The following is a 17,009-nucleotide window of genomic DNA, read 5'->3' on the forward strand; positions in this document are numbered from 1 at the left end:
GTCTTTCTAAGCAGATGTCAGAAGAAGTCTTAGATGATTTGGCTCAGAGTCTAAAGTATTTATACAATACTCCATCTTTTCTGAACTTCTATCCTCTGGGTGAAGACTTTGACATAATTTTTAATTTGAAAAGCACCTTCACAGAACCTGTTCTATGGAGAAAGGACCATCACCATCACCGATTGGAGCAGCTGACCCTGGATGGGCTGCTAGACACTCTTCAGAGTCCCTGCATCATTGAGGGGGAATCAGGCAAAGGGAAGTCCACTCTGCTGCAGCAAATCGCGATGCTCTGGGCTTCCGGAACGTGTGGGGCTCTCACCAAGTTCAAATTAGTCTTCTTTGTCCGTCTGAGCAGGGCCCAGGGTGGGCTCCTTGAAACTCTGTGTGATCAACTCCTGGATATACCTGACACCATCAGGAAGCAGACTTTCATGGCCATGCTGCTGAAGCTACGGCAGAGAGTTCTGTTTCTCCTTGATGGCTACAATGAATTCAAGGCCCAGAACTGCCCAGAGATCGAAGCCCTCATAAAGGAGAACCACCGCTTCAAGAATACGGTCATTGTCACCACCACCACTGAGTGCCTGAGACACATCAGGCAGTTTGGTGCCCTGATTGCCGAGGTAGGGGACATGACAGAGGACAGTGCCCAGACTCTCATCCGAGAAGTGCTGATGAAGGAGCATGCTGAAGGCTTGTTGCTCCAAATTAGGAAATCCAGATGCTTGAGGAACCTGATGAAGACCCCTCTCTTCGTGGTCATCACTTGTGTAATCCAGATGGGGGAAAGTGAGTTCCACTCCTATACACAAACGACACTGTTCCGCACATTCTATGACCTGCTGATACAGAAGAACAAGTACAAACTTAAGGGGCTGGCTGCAGGTGACTTCGCTCAGAGCCTGAACCACTGTGGAGACCTAGCTCTGGAGGGCGTGTTCTCCCACAGGTTTGATTTCCAACCGGAGGACATGTCCAGTGTGAACGAGGATGTCCTACTGACAACTGGACTCCTCTGTAAATACACAGCTCAACAGTTCAAGCCAAAGTATAAATTCTTTCATAACTCCTTCCAGGAGTACATAGCAGGACGCAGACTCAGCAGTTTGCTGAAGTCTCAAGAGCCAGAGGAAGTGACAAAGGGGAAAGGTTATTTGCAGAAAATGGTTTTCATTTCAGACATTACATCCAAGTATAGCAACCTGCTCCTGTACACATGTGGATCATCTCCTGAAGCCACCAGGAGTGTTCTGGAACACCTTGCAGCAGTGTATCAACATGGCAGCCTCCTTGGGCTCTCCGTCACCCAGAAGCCTCTCTGGAGGCAGGAGTCTATACAAAATGTGAAAAACACCACCGTGCAAGAAACTCTGAAAGCCATAAACATCAGTTCCTTTACAGAGTGTGGCATTAATCTATTCCATGAGAGTATATCCAAATCAGACCTGAGTAAAGAATTTGAAGCTTTCTTTTGTGGCAAAAGCTTATATATCAATTCAGAGAACATCCCCGATTACTTATTTGACTTCTTTGAACACTTGCCTAATTGTGCAAGTGCTCTGGACTTCATTAAACTGGACTTCTACGGAGAAGCTATGGCTTTGAGGGACACGACCACAGAAGACACAAGCAGGACTCAGGAAGGGTCCTCAGAAACCTACATTCCCAGCAGGGCTGTGTCTTTGTTCTTTAACTGGAAGCAGGAATTCAAGACTCTGGAGGTTACACTCCGGGACTTCAGCAAGTTGAATAAACAAGATATCAAATATCTGGGAAAGATATTCAGTTCTGCTACAAACCTCAGATTGTGCATTAAGAGATGTGCTGGTGTGGCTGGAAGCTTTAGTTTGGTCCTCCGCACCTGTAAGAACATTTATTCTCTCATCCTGGAAGCCAGTCCGCTCACCATAGAAGATGAGCAGCATATCACATCCGTGACAAACCTAAAAACCTTGAGTATTCAGGACCTACAGACTCCACGGCTGCCAGGTATTACAAACATCAGCAGTTTAAGCTATAATCAAGCCTGTTTGGGTGCCATGGAAATATTAGATATCATACAGTTTTGCTTTAAATTTTCTAATAGTTTCTTTTTTATTTTTAAAAAAATTTAATGTTTATTTTTGAGAGAGAGAAAGAGACAGAGCATGAACAAAGGAGGGGCACAGAGAGAGAGAAAGAGAGAGACAGAATCCAAAGCAGGCTCCAGGCTCTGAGTTGTCAGCACAGAGCCTGACCTGGGGCTTGAACTCATGAACCACGAGATGGTGACCTGAGCCAAAGTCAGATGTTTAGCCGACTGAGCCACCCACGGGTCCCTGAATTTTCTATAAGTTTCAACCAGATGTCAGGACTTGGAAGAGAGGTAGGAGGACTGAGCAAGAGAGGTCCATAAGGGGGAAGACTGTCATACGGGGAGGCCCTAGGGAGAATTCCCAGAGCTGAAGCTATACGGTATGACTGAATGGCAATATAGTTTATATGGTAGTGTGTGTGTGTGTGCGTGTGCACGCACGTGCGTGCGTGCATGTGAGGTAGGTTAAGCTCATCTTCACTGACCTGTCCCCCTTCTCCATCTCCATCCATTACCCACTGCTTCCCTGCCAAATGGCACCCCTCCCCACTTCAATTCTGGGAGGAAATCCAGCCTGTAAACTCATCACTTGCAGGAGCTGGTAGCTAATTGTGTTGCTGGATTCTCATCCAGGAGATTGCAGAACATACCCACCCCACCCACCCCAATGCCAACTATATTTCATTTTGAAAAAAGATTGTGGGGACAGATTTTGTCTAACATGAAGAAATTTCAGATCTCAGACACATACAAGTTGAGCCAATCTTTCTGAATAAAGGCAAATTTTCCCCAAATGCAAAATACTATTAAAGGTGAATGTCTGCCTTACCTGTACAGACCAGCTTTACCTGTGTAGACCAGCCTGCTGACTTGAACAGGGGCTACTTTGTGGTGTGAACCTACAGGCTGGCAGGGGCCTTGCTCTACTTGACTGTAATCCAAGATTACTTTTCATTTGCAATAGATTTCTCATCAAGCTCTGCCTCATCTGTCACCCTGTAAAGGAAATTTCATATCACTTTAAAAAGCTAGAATCTGGGGCCCCTGGGTGACTCAGTCGGTTAAGCGTCCGACTTCAGCTCAGGTCACGATCTCACGGTCTGTGAGTTCGAGCCCCGAGTCGGGCTCTGGGCTGATGGCTCAGAGCCTGGAGCCTGCTTCCGGTTCTGTGTCTCCCTCTCTCTCTGCCCCTCCCCCGTTCATGCTCTGTCTCTCTCTGTCTCAAAAATAAATAAACGTTAAAAAAAATTTTTTTTAAATCTAGAATCTGGGGCGCCTGGGTAGCTCAGTTGATTAAGTGTCTGACTCTTGATTTCCACTACTGGTTCATGGAATTGAGCCCTTGGTGGGGCTCTGAGCTAACAGTATGGAGTCTGCTTGGGATTCTCTCTCTCCTTCTCTCTCTGCCCCTCCCCCACCTCGATAAGTAAATATTTTGAAAAATCTAGAATCTCTTGCACAGATAATCTTTGCAACCTTCTACTTAATGCAGGAATCCCTTCCATAAGGTTCGGCATAGTCACCAAGACTTCATTTAGATTACCTTCTGTGTCAGGAAGCTCACTACCTCCTCTTGATGGCTATTCCTTTCTGCTGATCTTGCAAACTGTCACCTCTGTGCTGAATTTAGCCTACATATTATGTAGAGTTTTCTTTTGAATGTTTGCCAATATTTTGTTCTTAATTTTTAAAATTTATTTTTTAAGTAATATATTCACATGATTCAAATTATAAAACAATCTACAGTGAAACCTCCTTCCCTTTCACATCCCCCAGCCATGACCCTTCTGCCGGAGTTGTCAGTATTTTGACATTGGGAGATTGCAGTGTGAAAACACAGGTTACTCATTTCTCTTGACAATTGTAGGTCCAGCAACTGTGGGCCTGCATCTTCACTTGGTAACAATTGGTAGAGCTTCATGAACTTCTCCTGTGCCCTTTGGACAAGATACATAATATCCACGTGGGCAGTGCCCACCTGTTCTACTTCTTGGAATGACATTGTCTCCCTGGACCTTGTTGACATTTGAGTTTGTAATCAGTGCTCACTCTTTCTTATAGCTAAAAATTCAGTTCCCTGACATTTCTACCCAAGGTTGATTTCTATTTTTGCCCTCCACATCTCTTCAGAATATTCCTAGTTCATCTGTTTCTTTGCTGAATAGTATTACATTATATGGACATGCCACAGTTTATCTCATCACCTCTGAAAGACACGTAGGTTATTTCCAGTTTGGGCGATTATAAACAGAGATACTATAAATGTTTGTATGCAGGTTTTTATGTGAAACACAAGTTTTCAAATCACTCAGGTAAATACCTAGGAGTGGGATTGCTAAGCCATATGACAAGTGTTTGTTTAACTTTTTTTTTAAGTTTATTTATTTTCAGAGAGAAAGAGAGCAAGCACAAGTTGGGGAGGGGCAGAGAGAGTAGGGAGAGAGAATCCCAAGCAGGCTCCACACTGTCAGCACAGAGCCTGATGTGGATCTTGAACTCACAACCAAGAAATCTTGACCTGAGCCGAAATCAAGAGTCAGATTCTTAACCCACTGAGCCACCCAGACACTCCCAACTTTTATTTAAATATTAATTTATTTTTGAGAGAACGCAAGCAGGGGAGAGGCGGGTGGGGATAGAAGATCTGAAGCGGGCTCTGTGCTGACAGCAGCGAGCCTGATGTGAGGCTCAAACTCATGGTCACTACCTGAGCCGGAGTCAGACACTCAACTGACTGAACCACCCACGTGCCCCTCGTGCTTGTTTGACTTTTTAAGAAATTTCCACGCTATTTTCCAGTTTGTACCATTTGACATTTCCAATAGCAATATATGAGGGGTTTAGCTGCTCTGCATTCTCACTAGCACTTGCCATCCTGTGTGTGTGTGTGTGTGTGTGTGTGTGTGTGTGTGTGTGTGTGTGTTATTTTTGTCATTCTACAACTGCCTTAAAATAAGAAAAAAAAATTGACAACACCAAGTGCTGACGAGGATGTAGAGCAACTGGAACTCTGGGTGTAGTGTTCTTTCATCATACTTATCTGATAAAATAGAAAACTCTTTGTAGGTTTGTTTGCCAACTATATACCTCTTTGGCCAAGTATCCTAAGTTTTCATCCATCTGTTGATTAGGTAATTTATCTTCTTAATGTTGAGTTTTGAGTGTTCTTTATATGCTCAAATGTGTATGAAGAATACCAGTCCTTTGTCAGATAAGTGATTTGAAAACATTTTCTCCCAATCTGTAGCTAGTCTTTTCATTTTTTTTTAATTTTTAATATTTATTTATTTTTGAGAGAGACAGAGACAGAGCATGAGTTGGGGAGGGGCAGAGAGAGAGGGAGACACTGGATCTGAAGCAGGCTCCAGGCTCTTGAGCTGTCAGCACAGAGACCGACGCAGGGCTCGAACCCATGGACCATGGGATCATGACCTGAGCTGAAGCCAGACGCTTAACCGACTGAGCCACCCAGGTGCCCCTAGTCTTTTCATTCTCTTAATAGCCTCTTTCATAGAACAAAAATTTTAGATTTAGTTGCAGTCATTTTTTTCCTGTACAAATCAAGCTTTTGGTGTCATGTCTAAAAACTTTTTGCCTAACCCCAGGTCATGAAGATTTTCTCCTATCTTTTTTTCTTAAAGTTTACATTGACATTTATGATCCATTTGGGTTAATGTTTATATAAAATATGATGCTTAGATCAAGGTTCATTTTTCTTGCATATGGATATCCAGTTGTTCTATTCACTGAAATTACTATTCTTTCATGTTTGAATTGCCTTTGTACTTTTGTCCAAAACCATTTGGCTGTGATTATGTTGGCTGTGTTTCTGGACTCTATTCGCCTATTGATCCATCAATTGCCAGTACCCTTGTCTATTTCTTGATAATTTCATCTTGTCTTAGTAACTGTAGCTTTATAGGAAGTCATAAAATTGAATAGTGTTGTTTCTACAACTTTATTCTTTTTCAGAATTGTTTTTTATATTTTGGTTCCTTTGGCTTTCACATTGTTTATATAATCAAAAACTTCCTGGATATTGGTTGGAATTATATTAAATCTATAGGCCATTTTAGGGAGAATTGATAACTTTATTTTGTTGAATCTTTCAATCCATGAGCATGGTTTCTCTTTCCATTTATTTAGATTTTCTTTTATTTCTTTTATCATAATTTATAGTTTTCATCATGTTTATCCTGCATATGTTTTATCAGATTTACACTTAACTTTTTGATTCTTTTGGAGTTACTGTAAATGGAATTTTAAAAAATTGGTTGCCAAATATTTATTGCTACTATATAGAAATGCAATAGATTTTTGTGTATCAATCTTATAATCTACACATTTGCTACACTCACTTCATGTCACTTCCAAAAAGCATATTTCTTCCTTTCCAATTTGTTTTTATTTTATTCTCTTGCCTTATTGCACTGATTATGACTTGCAGTGCAATGTTGAATAGGAGGGGTGAGAGTGAACATCCTCCCTTGTTCCTGATGTTAGCAACAAAGCATTCAGACTTTCACCAGTAAGTATGATATCAACTGTAGTTTTTTTGTAGATGTCTTTTATCAGGTTGAAGAAATTTCCTTCTATTCCTAGGTTGCTGAGAATTATTATGGATGTATGTCAGATAATGACAAATGTTTTTTTCTGCATCAACATACTTGATCATGTAGTTTTTCTTCTTTAGATTGTTAATACATTGAATTACATACATTGATATCCAAATATCGAAACAGCTCTGCATTCTCTGTATAAAGCCCACTTGGTGGTTGTATAATATTCTTTTTATATATGGTTGAGTTCTTTAGTAATATTTTATTGAGGATTTTGCTTCTATGTTCATGAATGATACTTGTCTTAAGTTTTCTTTTGTTTTATTCTCTTGGTCTGGGATTTATATCACTTGATAGCATCATGAAAACCTTACAAGTCTTATTATTAAATTTCCAAGTATTTGGAAATTTCCTTGTTATCTTTCTGTTATTATTTTCTAGTCTAACTCCATTATATTTGGAGAACATGTTTTAGCTAAAGAAGATGCCCACCTCTGACCAAAAAAACAAAAGCAAAACACTCTTGTGTCAATTTCATGAGCATTTCTTGCCCATGGAGAAGCTAAAATTTTTTGATTGGTAACAAAAATCTAGTAAATGACAAATGAACATAGTCAATTCTTTTTTCTTTTTCCAGGTGGTCTGACTGACAGCTTGGGTAATTTGAAGAATCTTATGAAGCTCATACTGTACAACATTAAGATGAATGAGGAAGATGCTATAAAATTAGGTCAGATTTTTATTTTCTTTGTTATTTTTATTAATGTAAGTTTGATAATAAGAACAGTTAACTTAAGACTCCTAGACACTGGTTGTGTCTGTATAAGGCAAGGATGCCTTTATCTACTTGTGTTACATTGATTTTCTAGACGTTTTTCTCCATGGCCATTCCAATCCTTCAGCACCATTTTATGTAAATTGCACACACCTAGACTGTAATGCTTTGGGGGACAGAAGCCATGATATGTTTTTATCTTCCTGGCTGATTGACTATGTTTATATTTGAAGCATAGAAACAGTATAAAAAAGTTTATACTGTGGTTTCATAATTAAATAAAGCTTTCTAAATGGAATGGAACACAAGAAGGAATGTGGACCAAGAAAACCTAAACAGTACGAGCAGAATGTGTGGTTTGTCACAGGGAGCCAGCCTCTCCAGGACAGGGAGGATTCCCGTTGAAGCTGTTTTCCTCCAGTGTCCCTGCTTTCTGCCCCCTCCCCCATGGCTCTTTTTTTCCCCACTGTTTGAGCTCTCAGTTAAATGTTCCTCAGCCTTATTCTTTTTTATTCTGCTTCCTGCCTAAAGACAACCTTATCCTATAATTGAAAAATGGCTGCCCTTTTTTTCATTACATGGCCTATATAAGAATAATCAGATTAATCCAGTGTTCAATAAACATCTCTTGCATGCCTATAAATTACTCAGAGTATTAGAGCTGGAAGGAGCCTCAGAGCATCTAGTTCAACTCTCTCATTTTACTGCCACTGAAACCTAGAACAGTTTATTGACTTGTGCAAGGTCTCACTAATTGGTACAAAGGGTTCAAAAATACCTATCTCAGATGATCTGGTCCCCAGGAACCAGTCTGGGGTAGGGGGCGCCTGCGTGGCTCAGTTAGTTAAATATCTGACTCTTGATCTCAGCTCAGGTCTTGATTTCAGGGTTCCGAGTTCAAGCCCCACGTTGGGTTCTGTTCTGGGTATGAAGCCTACTTTAAAAACAAAAAAAGGAACCAGTCTGAGCTTAAATAGACAAATCTAAATTTATTGTTTATTAAAGGGTTACTATACATAGGTTACACACTACACTAGGTACTTTTACATACTTCCTCTCATTGGATCCTCACAACAGTCCCAGGACATAGGTATAATTATCCCTAAATCCACAGCCAAAATGTTGAATAACCTGTCCAAGGTTACACAATTAAAGTATGGGATCCAGGAATCAAACTGACTGCAAAGCTCATGTTCACAACCCCTAAACTATATAGTTGACTATAAACAGTTACACTAGAAGCACACCAAGGAACTGAAGTCCCCATGCTACCCCTCTGAATTCAGACTCCACCCCTCCTAAAATTTGGGGGGAGATTAAGAGAAAGTGCTCATTCAGAATATTTCATCCTCATCCTACCAAAAATATGGTAAAAGGCACACATTGATATGCATTAAAATACTGCCCATTTACTATAGTTTTTCTCATGTTACTGAGAGAATGACCTCCTCATAGGTGACCTTGGTATGGTCCAAGAGATTGGAGAGTAATGATTGAAAGAAGAACAACTCTCTTCAGCTTTTATAACTCAAGGTCTCTAGAGATAGAGTGTGGCAAGATCTGTGTGCAGTTGTTCTTTGCCTTCTTTTCAGTCCATTAGTCTATGTTTAAATCAAATTAACTTGGTGTCCTAATGTATTTCCTTTCCTACTTTTTGCAGCTGAAGGTCTGAAAAACCTGAAGAAGTTGTGTTTAGTTCATATAACCCACTTGTCTGACATTGGGAAGGGAATGGATTACATAGTAAAGTCTCTGTCAGCTGAACCCTGTGACCTTGAAGAAATCCAATTAGTCTCCTGCTGCCTGTCTGCCAATGCTATGAAAACCCTAGGTAACTGTTGCCTGCATTAAGTGAATGAGAACAGTGTAAGAGAACATGTGATACTTTCATACTAATGCATGTTAAGCCTCTCAAAAGGAAATTTAATTTTTAGAGAAACTGGAAAAGATAATAAAGACTTCCAGGTAATATCTAGCCTGTTTTTAATGATCTTCTCCATGACTGGAATGAAAATGGAGAATTAGGAGAACATTTCAGAATAATGGAAGATATTATAATTTTAAGATATGGTGAACAAAAAGAAAAGAAGAAATAAATGCTTGAAACTTGGCACATGCTCTGTATATAATAACTGCCTAATAAATATTTAGATGATGGATAAATAAATGATTGAGAAGCAGAGAGAGAAGGATTTTCTTAAATGTTCTCAGGCCATCCAATTCTTACCCACTGCCCTTTTAAAATGCAGCTAACGTACATTAATATAAGAGTTGAGTCTTGGGGTGCCTGGGTGGCTCCGTCAGTTAGCGTCCGACTCTTGATTTTGGCTCAGGTCATGATCTCATGGTTTGTGAGATCAAGCCCCATGTTGAGCTCCACACTGACAGTACAGAGCCTGCTTGGGATTCTCTTTCTGCCTCTCCTCCACTTGTGCTCTATCTCAAAACAAATAAACTAAAACAAATTTTTTTAACTTAAAAAAATAAACTTTAAAAAAACTGCTCGGAATCTGTAAAATGAAATCATTTGTATGCTACTATAAACCAAAAGCTAGAGAAACCCATGATTAGAAGAGGCTAGATAAACACTAGGAAAACAAGGATAAGTAGATCCTTACTTCTCTACCTGATCCTGGAAACAGACAGACTTAGAACTATAAATAGCAGCTGTACTCTTTTTGAGAGGAGTTCCATGGGTTTTTTATGTTAAAGCACCAAACCCCAGAAGTTATTTTACTCTACAATTGGGTAAAAGTGATAATAGCTGGGGCAACTGGCTGGCTCAGTCAGTACAGCATGTGATTCTTCATCTTGGGGTCATGAGTTCAAGCCCCAGGTTGGGTGTAGAGCTTACATAAAAAAATAATTTTAAAAACAGCTAATAATAATAATAATAATAGCTAATAGTTTAATAAGAGTATATATCATGAAAAACCTCTTTTAATTAGAGATATTTCTTATTAGTCTTGATAGGAGAAACTTCAATTAAACAACCATGATAAATACCTAATGTAAAGAAAAGAACTAAGCAGTTTTTAGCTAGAGTGATGGTATTCTATGATTAATGTTTGCATGTAAAATAATTTTCTGTATTTTTTACCTCAACATAATTATATCTTTTGCAGATAGCATGGAATTGAGTCTTGCTTTTTGGGGAAAAAAAAAAAATCCAGTCTTATTTCTGCCTTTTAATTAGTGCTTAGTCCATTTACATTTAATGTAATTATTGATGTGGATAGATTTTCATCTGCCATTTTGCTATTTGTTTTCTATTTTTCTCACCTGTCTTTTTTTTTTTTTTACTTCCTAAGTTTTTATTATTAACATCACAACTATGACATTACCAAAATCATTTAAATTAAGATGAACAAAGAACTGCTCATTTCATCTGTTTTTGTTGTTGTTGTTGTTGTTGTTGTTGTTCCTTTGTTTCTCCTGCATAAGGACATTTTAGAATTTGAAGCAATCTTACATTTTATCTAGTTCAACTTCCTTGTTCTTTGTTTTTAAGTTTTTGTGTGTTTTTTTTTAAGTTTATTTTTGAGAGGGAGAGAAAGAGTATGTACAGGGAAGGGGCAGAGAGAGAGGGAGAGGGAAAATCCTGAGGAGGCTCCACCCCACCAGCACAGAGCCTGATGCAGGGCTCAAACTCAGGAACTGTGAGTCAGACACTCAACTGACTGAGCCACCCAGGCGCCCCTCAACTTCCTCATTCTAACGATGAAGCTTCAGTGGAAGCTTGGAGAAATGGAGTGACCTTCCTATAGTTATGTAACAAGTATATTTTATGCTGCATTAGGCTTTACATGAAGTTTATTAGTCAGAGCTTAGGACTGGAAATATCTATCTGTCCATTTAGTCATAGCCATGAAAGTTCAGGGTTAAATCTAGCCAGATACCTTTGGGAATAATTAAATAATTTAACTAATCAGGTCAAATAATGATGTGTATGCTATCAACAAAGAAGACAAGGACTTAGGATCCTCCTATGGATATTTTTTAAATGCACATATAGTTCTGTAAAAGCCTTTTAATTTTGGATTGAAATTTTTTCCCAGCTCAGAATCTTCACAATTTGGCCAAACTGAGCATTCTTGATTTATCTGAAAATCACCTGGAAAAGGATGGAAATGAAGCTCTACAAGAACTGAGTAAGAAAAACAATTTAGCCAAAATCACATAGTTGAGTATATGTACTAGATAGTCAGAAACACGTATCTGGGCCCTGATGTTTTTTGGTCCATGTGTGCCTTACTATACGTCCCTCAAAGGACACAGACCAATGACTTTGAGCTACCAGTTTTCACACGCTCATCACACCTGAGGCTCCTAACTGCTTGCTTCATTCTAGGGGGCCAGTGTCTGAGACTAATTGATATTCAAAACGAATTTGTTTAAGGAGTTAATGATAAGATTTTTATTTTATTTTCTTAATGTTTATTTATTTTGGAGAAAGAGACAGAGTGGAAGCAGGGGAGGAGCAGAAAGAGAGGGAGTCACAGATTCTGAAGCAGGCTCCAGGCTCTGAGCTGTCAGCACAGAGCCTGATGTGGGGCTCAAACTCACAAACCTGAGTTTGAAAGATCCTGACCTGAGCCAAAGTCAAACACCTAACTGACTGAGTCACCCAGGCACCCCAATGATAAGATTTTTAAAGTGTGATAGTGATATTGTAATTACATTTTTTTTCTTTTTTTTTTTTAAGAACTATATGGGGCACCTGAGTGGCTCAGTCGGTTAAGCGTCCACTTCAGCTCAGGTCATGATCTCAAGGTTCATGAGTCTGAGCCCTGCATTGGGCTCTGCAGAGCCTGGAGCCTGCTTCAGATTCTGTCTCCCTTTCTCTCTGCCCCTCCCCCGCTCACACTCTGTCTGTCTCTCAACAATAAACATTAAAAAAATAAAAAATAAATTAATTAAATTAAATTAAAAAAAGAACTGTATTTACTGTCTGAGATTTGCTTTAAAATAATTCAGGAGAAAAAGAATTAGGTGAGGATGAAGGAAGCTTGTCCATAAACTGATGTTCGTTGAAGTTTGGCTTATTAGTACATATAGTTTCATTATACTATTCTGCATAATATTTGTATACTCTTGAGTACTTTCCACAAAAATATTAACCAAAATTCAAGTAGATTCTCATCGCATCATCGCACAATGAGTAGGCTGCAGAGATAAAGACTATTCCTTCTCCCACATCCCTTCATTCTTCATCAAGAAGAATCCATTGAGATGGATTAAATTCCTGCATTGCTCTCTGGTTCTTGAAGTTGACAGGCTGTACATCCTGGAACAGCTGACTGTGCTCATGTTGCCCTGGTGGAGTGATGTACGAGTTAGTCTGACCAGGCTGTTGGAGCAACTGGAGGGGGCCCTGCGGCTCATCAAGCTTGGGCTGAAAAACTGGAGACTCACAGATGCAGAGATTAGAATTCTAGGTAGGTACATACATACAGAGCCAAGAGAAAAGAAGTGAGCTCTAACAAAGCTCTTAAGTTGGTTTTAAAAATTAATTAATTGTATTTATTTATTTACCTTCTCTTTTTGTTAAGATTTTATTTTTTAATGTTTATGTATTTATTTTGAGAGAGAGTGTGTGTGTGCGTAAGTCGGGGCAGGGGCAGAGAGAGAGGGAAGAGAGAGAGAATCCTAGGCTCCATGCTGTGAGTGCAGAGCCAGACGCAAGGCTTGATCCCATGAACCATGGGCTCAGAATCTGAGCTGAAATCAAGTGTCAGATGCGTAACTGACTGAGCCACCCAGGTGCTCCAAGATTTTATTTTTAAGTAATGTCTACACCCAGTGTGGGGCTTGAACTCACAACCCTTAGATCAAGAGTCACATTCTCTACCAACAGAGCCATCCAGGGGCCCCACCTCCTCTTTTTGTACAAGTATATTTAAAGAGCATTCAAGGAGTATTAATTAATCAAGAAATTAAGGAGTAAAATGATTTAAACATTTTTAAACATTTATTATGAGAGAGAGAGAGAGACAGAGAGAAGCAGAGAGTCAGGGAGACAGAGAGAATCCAAGCAGGCTCTGTGCTGTCAGAGAACCATGAGATCATGACCTGAGCTGACATCAAGAGTCAGGTGCTTAACCGACTGAGCCACCCAGGAGCCCCAAGGAGTAAAATGGTTTAAAACACTGGCCTGCCTTCAGGTTTTTAAGCATTAAAAAGTATTAAAGGAAAAACATTCCCATTACCTGAGAAGGTATATTATGTTTAGGAATTGCTCTTCCTACCCTTAACTGTCTGAAATTCAGCAATACTCCTCCAGTTTGGGGAAATATTTTTAAGTTACCTGTTGGGTATTTAAAACATGTAAAGGTAAAGGCACCTGCATGGCTCAGTGGTTGGGCGTCTGACTCTGGATTTCTGCTCAGGTCGCCATCTATCGTTTCGTGGGATCAAACCCGTGCTTGAGATTCTCTCTCTGCCTCTCGCTCTGACCCTCTCCCATGCACCCATGTGCTCGTGCTGTCTCTCTCTCAAAGTAAATAAGCTTAAAAAAAATATAAAGGTAAATGCAACTTTATCTAAATGGGATCATTGAATATCTTTAAGCAATTGTGATATAATCCAGGAACAAATAGAGATACAGAAATGACTGAAGATTCCATTAACCTCAGGCAGTTGATGAAAGGTCTTCATTCTACCTGTGTGTTATTAATTTCTATGTAACAGATTACCCCCCAAAACAGTGTCCTAAAATAACTATAAATGTTATCTCACAATTTCTGTGGGTGAGGAAAGTGGTAACCGCGTGGTTCTGGCTTAGGCTCTGTCACGAGGTTGCAGTCCAGATGTTGGATGGGGCTGCCAGAGGATCTGCTTTCTGGGTGGCTCCCCACTGGGTTGGCAGGTTGCCCAGAGGCCTCAGTTTCTCATCCCTGGACCTCTCCATAGGCTGCATGAGTGTTTTCACAGTGTGGCGGCTCACTTCCCTCAGAGCAAGAGATGTAAGAGAAAACCATTTAGAAGCTGCAATGTCTTTTATGAGCTAGCCTTGGAAGGTCATTTCTGCTGTATGCTGTTGGTTACTTGGGTCAGCCCTATCCACTGTGGGATGGGACAACACAGGGGAGAATATACTAGGACATGAGGATCACTGGCCCCATCTTAACTGCTGACTACAATACCATCTAAGGCAACATTGGTGAAAGCAACCTTGACTTTATTTCTGTCACAGATTGTCTAGAATATATTTGTAGTGTACAAAGTTATGAAACTTATGCTTTTAGCCATTTTAAGTGTGCAGTTCTGTGATATTAAGGACATTCACATTTTTGAGCCACCACCATCACATCCATTTCCAGAACTTTTTCATCTTCCTTGACTAAACCTCTGTACCCATTACAAAACTAACTCCCCACCTACTCCTGTATTTAAAACCTTTTCTCCTAGAGATGCATATGTCTCTAAGTGCTTAGGCTGCTCCAGGGTTTTAGCCTTCCCTAGTGGTGCTTCAAATGCTGGATTTTTTTCTTCCCTTAATTCCTAACTCTAACTTTACTCACTCCCTTAACCCATCAAATCATGTAATTCTGGGTGTCATTCTTACAGATCCCTTCTCTATTCTAGGTGATTTTGGAGGCAGGTGGCTTCTGTGACAGGCTAATTAGTTAGCTAATAAATTATCCCTGTCAGGTAACTTCATACCTTAAACAAGTTGGAAAGGATATGTGTTTTTTTCTTCCAAATTTTTATGGAAATTCAAATGAGCTCATACATAGTGTAGCATTGGGGTCAGGAGTAGAATTTAGGGATTTGTCGCTTACATATAACACCCAGTGCTCATCACAAGTGTCCTTAATGCCCATCACCCACTTAGCTCATCCCTCCACCCATTTCCCCTCCAGCAGCCCTCAGTTTGTTCTCTATATGAAGAGTTTCTTATGGTTTGTCTCCCTCTCTATTTTTCCTTCCTTTCCTCTATGTTCATATTTTGTTTCTTAAATTCCACATGAGTAGAATCATATAGTATTTGCCTTTCTCTGACTAACTTATTTTGCTTAGCATAATATACTTTAGTGCCATACACATCATGGCAAATGGCAAGATTTCATTCTTTCTGAATGCCAAGTAATATTCCGTGATAGGTATAGATAGAGATAGAGAGAGAGATAGAGAGATAGATATTTGGCTATTGTTGACAGCACTGCTATAAACATTGGGTGCATATACCCCTTTGAATCAGTATTTTTGTACCCTTTGGATAAATACCTAGTAGTGCAATTGCTGGGTCATAGGGTAGTTCTATTTTTAACTTTTTGAAGAATCTCCTTACTGTTCTCCAGAGTGGCTGCACCAGTTTGCATTCCCACCAATAGTGTAAGAGGGTTCCCCTTTCTCCACAAGGGATGTGTCTTTTTCAGGCCACTGGAAAGTGTGTAGAATTAGAATCATTTGTTTGGGAGGCATTTTTAGGTAGAGGCCTTTTAGCATCTTTCACATATTTAAGTAGTTAGCTGCCTGATTTGCCCACTTCTCAGGCTGGCCAGTGAGACCAGAGAAAGAGACGGTACATTTAATTAAGTAAGAACTGAGCTAGGCAGTAATTTGCCACTTGACTTTAGTTGCCCAGGGCCTTATAGCCTCCACATGTAAATGAGAAAAATAAGAGTAACAAAAGGCAGCTGGCTCTGGGAAATAGAGCTGTAACAATGTACCCTCAAATGCAAGTAAAAAAAAAAAAAAGTATAAAATGAACAAGTCAATAGCAGTAACTACTTTATTCTCAAAATGTTTTAAAGAAGAACTTGTGGAATTATCATTACATCCCTAATAACAGATAACATTATCCCTGTTTTATAAAAAGGCAGAGACATAAGGTAGTCATACTAAAGCAGGGAAAGAAAGGGTTGCAGACAGAAGAGCAAGAGTTGAAGATGTGAGGAGACAGTGTGGCTGCTGGTCCCTACCCTAGTCCCCTCCAGACATGTCTTTCACCTCCCACAAGTAGGAAAAGCAGTCTGCTTGTGCTTGAGCCATAAGCTGGAGTGAAAACCAAGTATTCTCTGCCTTTGGTCTCTCCCAGGTGATGAGGCTGCTATCTAGAGGCTCCATCTTTGTGGAGTGGTGAGTGCCCTGCTTTTGGGGTCAGATCTGCCCACCCTTTCCATTGATAGATGGATGGCCTGTAGCAACTAAAAGTCTCTGAGCCTCGGTCTGCTCATCTGTCAAGCGAGAGTCACTGTAATACCAACCATATTAGCAGTTACTGTGCCAGTCAGTTATAAAACTAATGTATATAAAGTAAGAAGTTCAACATTGACCCATTGTCTATGTTCAATAAACGGTACCGTGATCATTTTCCTCGGTGGGCTTCAAGATACTAGGCTTATCTTCCTTTTTTTAAAAAAGCTTCCTCGGCCTGCAAAACAAATAAAATTTATCAAAATAAACCCTGCTTGCTTCATGTATAAGACCATTCACAATGGAACCTCAACTTATCTTCCTCTTCACCTTCATCTTCTGCCATGCCTCCCTACTTACATGAGGTTCCATCCTCATGGACTTCTGTTGTTCCCCAAGAGTGCCTTTGTATACGCACTTTCTCCAGAACACCCTTTCCCTTCTCTAACAGTCCCTG

The 17,009-nt window shown here is 39.9% G+C and overlaps 1 protein-coding gene and 1 long non-coding RNA gene across 7 annotated transcripts in view; one reads left to right on the forward strand and one right to left on the reverse strand.

Moving 5' to 3' along the window:
* The window catches only part of NLRC4 (NLR family CARD domain containing 4), a 40,896-nt gene that overhangs the window by 15,042 nt on the left and 8,845 nt on the right, over nt 1-17,009 (forward strand). For 4 of the 5 annotated variants that reach the window (XM_042933293.1, XM_042933292.1, XM_042933294.1 and 1 more), the window contains 5 exons: nt 1-1,992; nt 7,274-7,366; nt 9,072-9,242; nt 11,470-11,562; nt 12,682-12,849. In XM_042933293.1, coding sequence (XP_042789227.1) covers nt 1-1,992; nt 7,274-7,366; nt 9,072-9,242; nt 11,470-11,562; nt 12,682-12,849 — 2,517 coding nt within the window. The remainder of the gene's footprint in view (nt 1,993-7,273; nt 7,367-9,071; nt 9,243-11,469; nt 11,563-12,681; nt 12,850-17,009) is intronic. The other variant, XM_042933295.1, reaches the window with a different exon arrangement.
* The window catches only part of LOC122216443, a 27,077-nt gene continuing 11,811 nt past the window's right edge, over nt 1,744-17,009 (reverse strand). Inside the window, exons 2-5 of one of the 2 annotated variants that reach the window (XR_006200908.1) lie at nt 16,720-16,790; nt 14,150-14,356; nt 2,926-3,073; nt 1,744-1,864 (exon numbers count right to left, since the gene is read on the reverse strand). This is a non-coding gene — a long non-coding RNA (uncharacterized LOC122216443). Of the gene's footprint in view, nt 1,865-2,906; nt 3,074-14,149; nt 14,357-16,719; nt 16,791-17,009 lie in introns of both variants that reach the window. The other variant, XR_006200907.1, reaches the window with a different exon arrangement.

The sequence above is a fragment of the Panthera leo genome, chromosome A3, assembly GCF_018350215.1.
Source record: "Panthera leo isolate Ple1 chromosome A3, P.leo_Ple1_pat1.1, whole genome shotgun sequence".
Lineage (NCBI taxonomy): Eukaryota > Metazoa > Chordata > Mammalia > Carnivora > Felidae > Panthera > Panthera leo.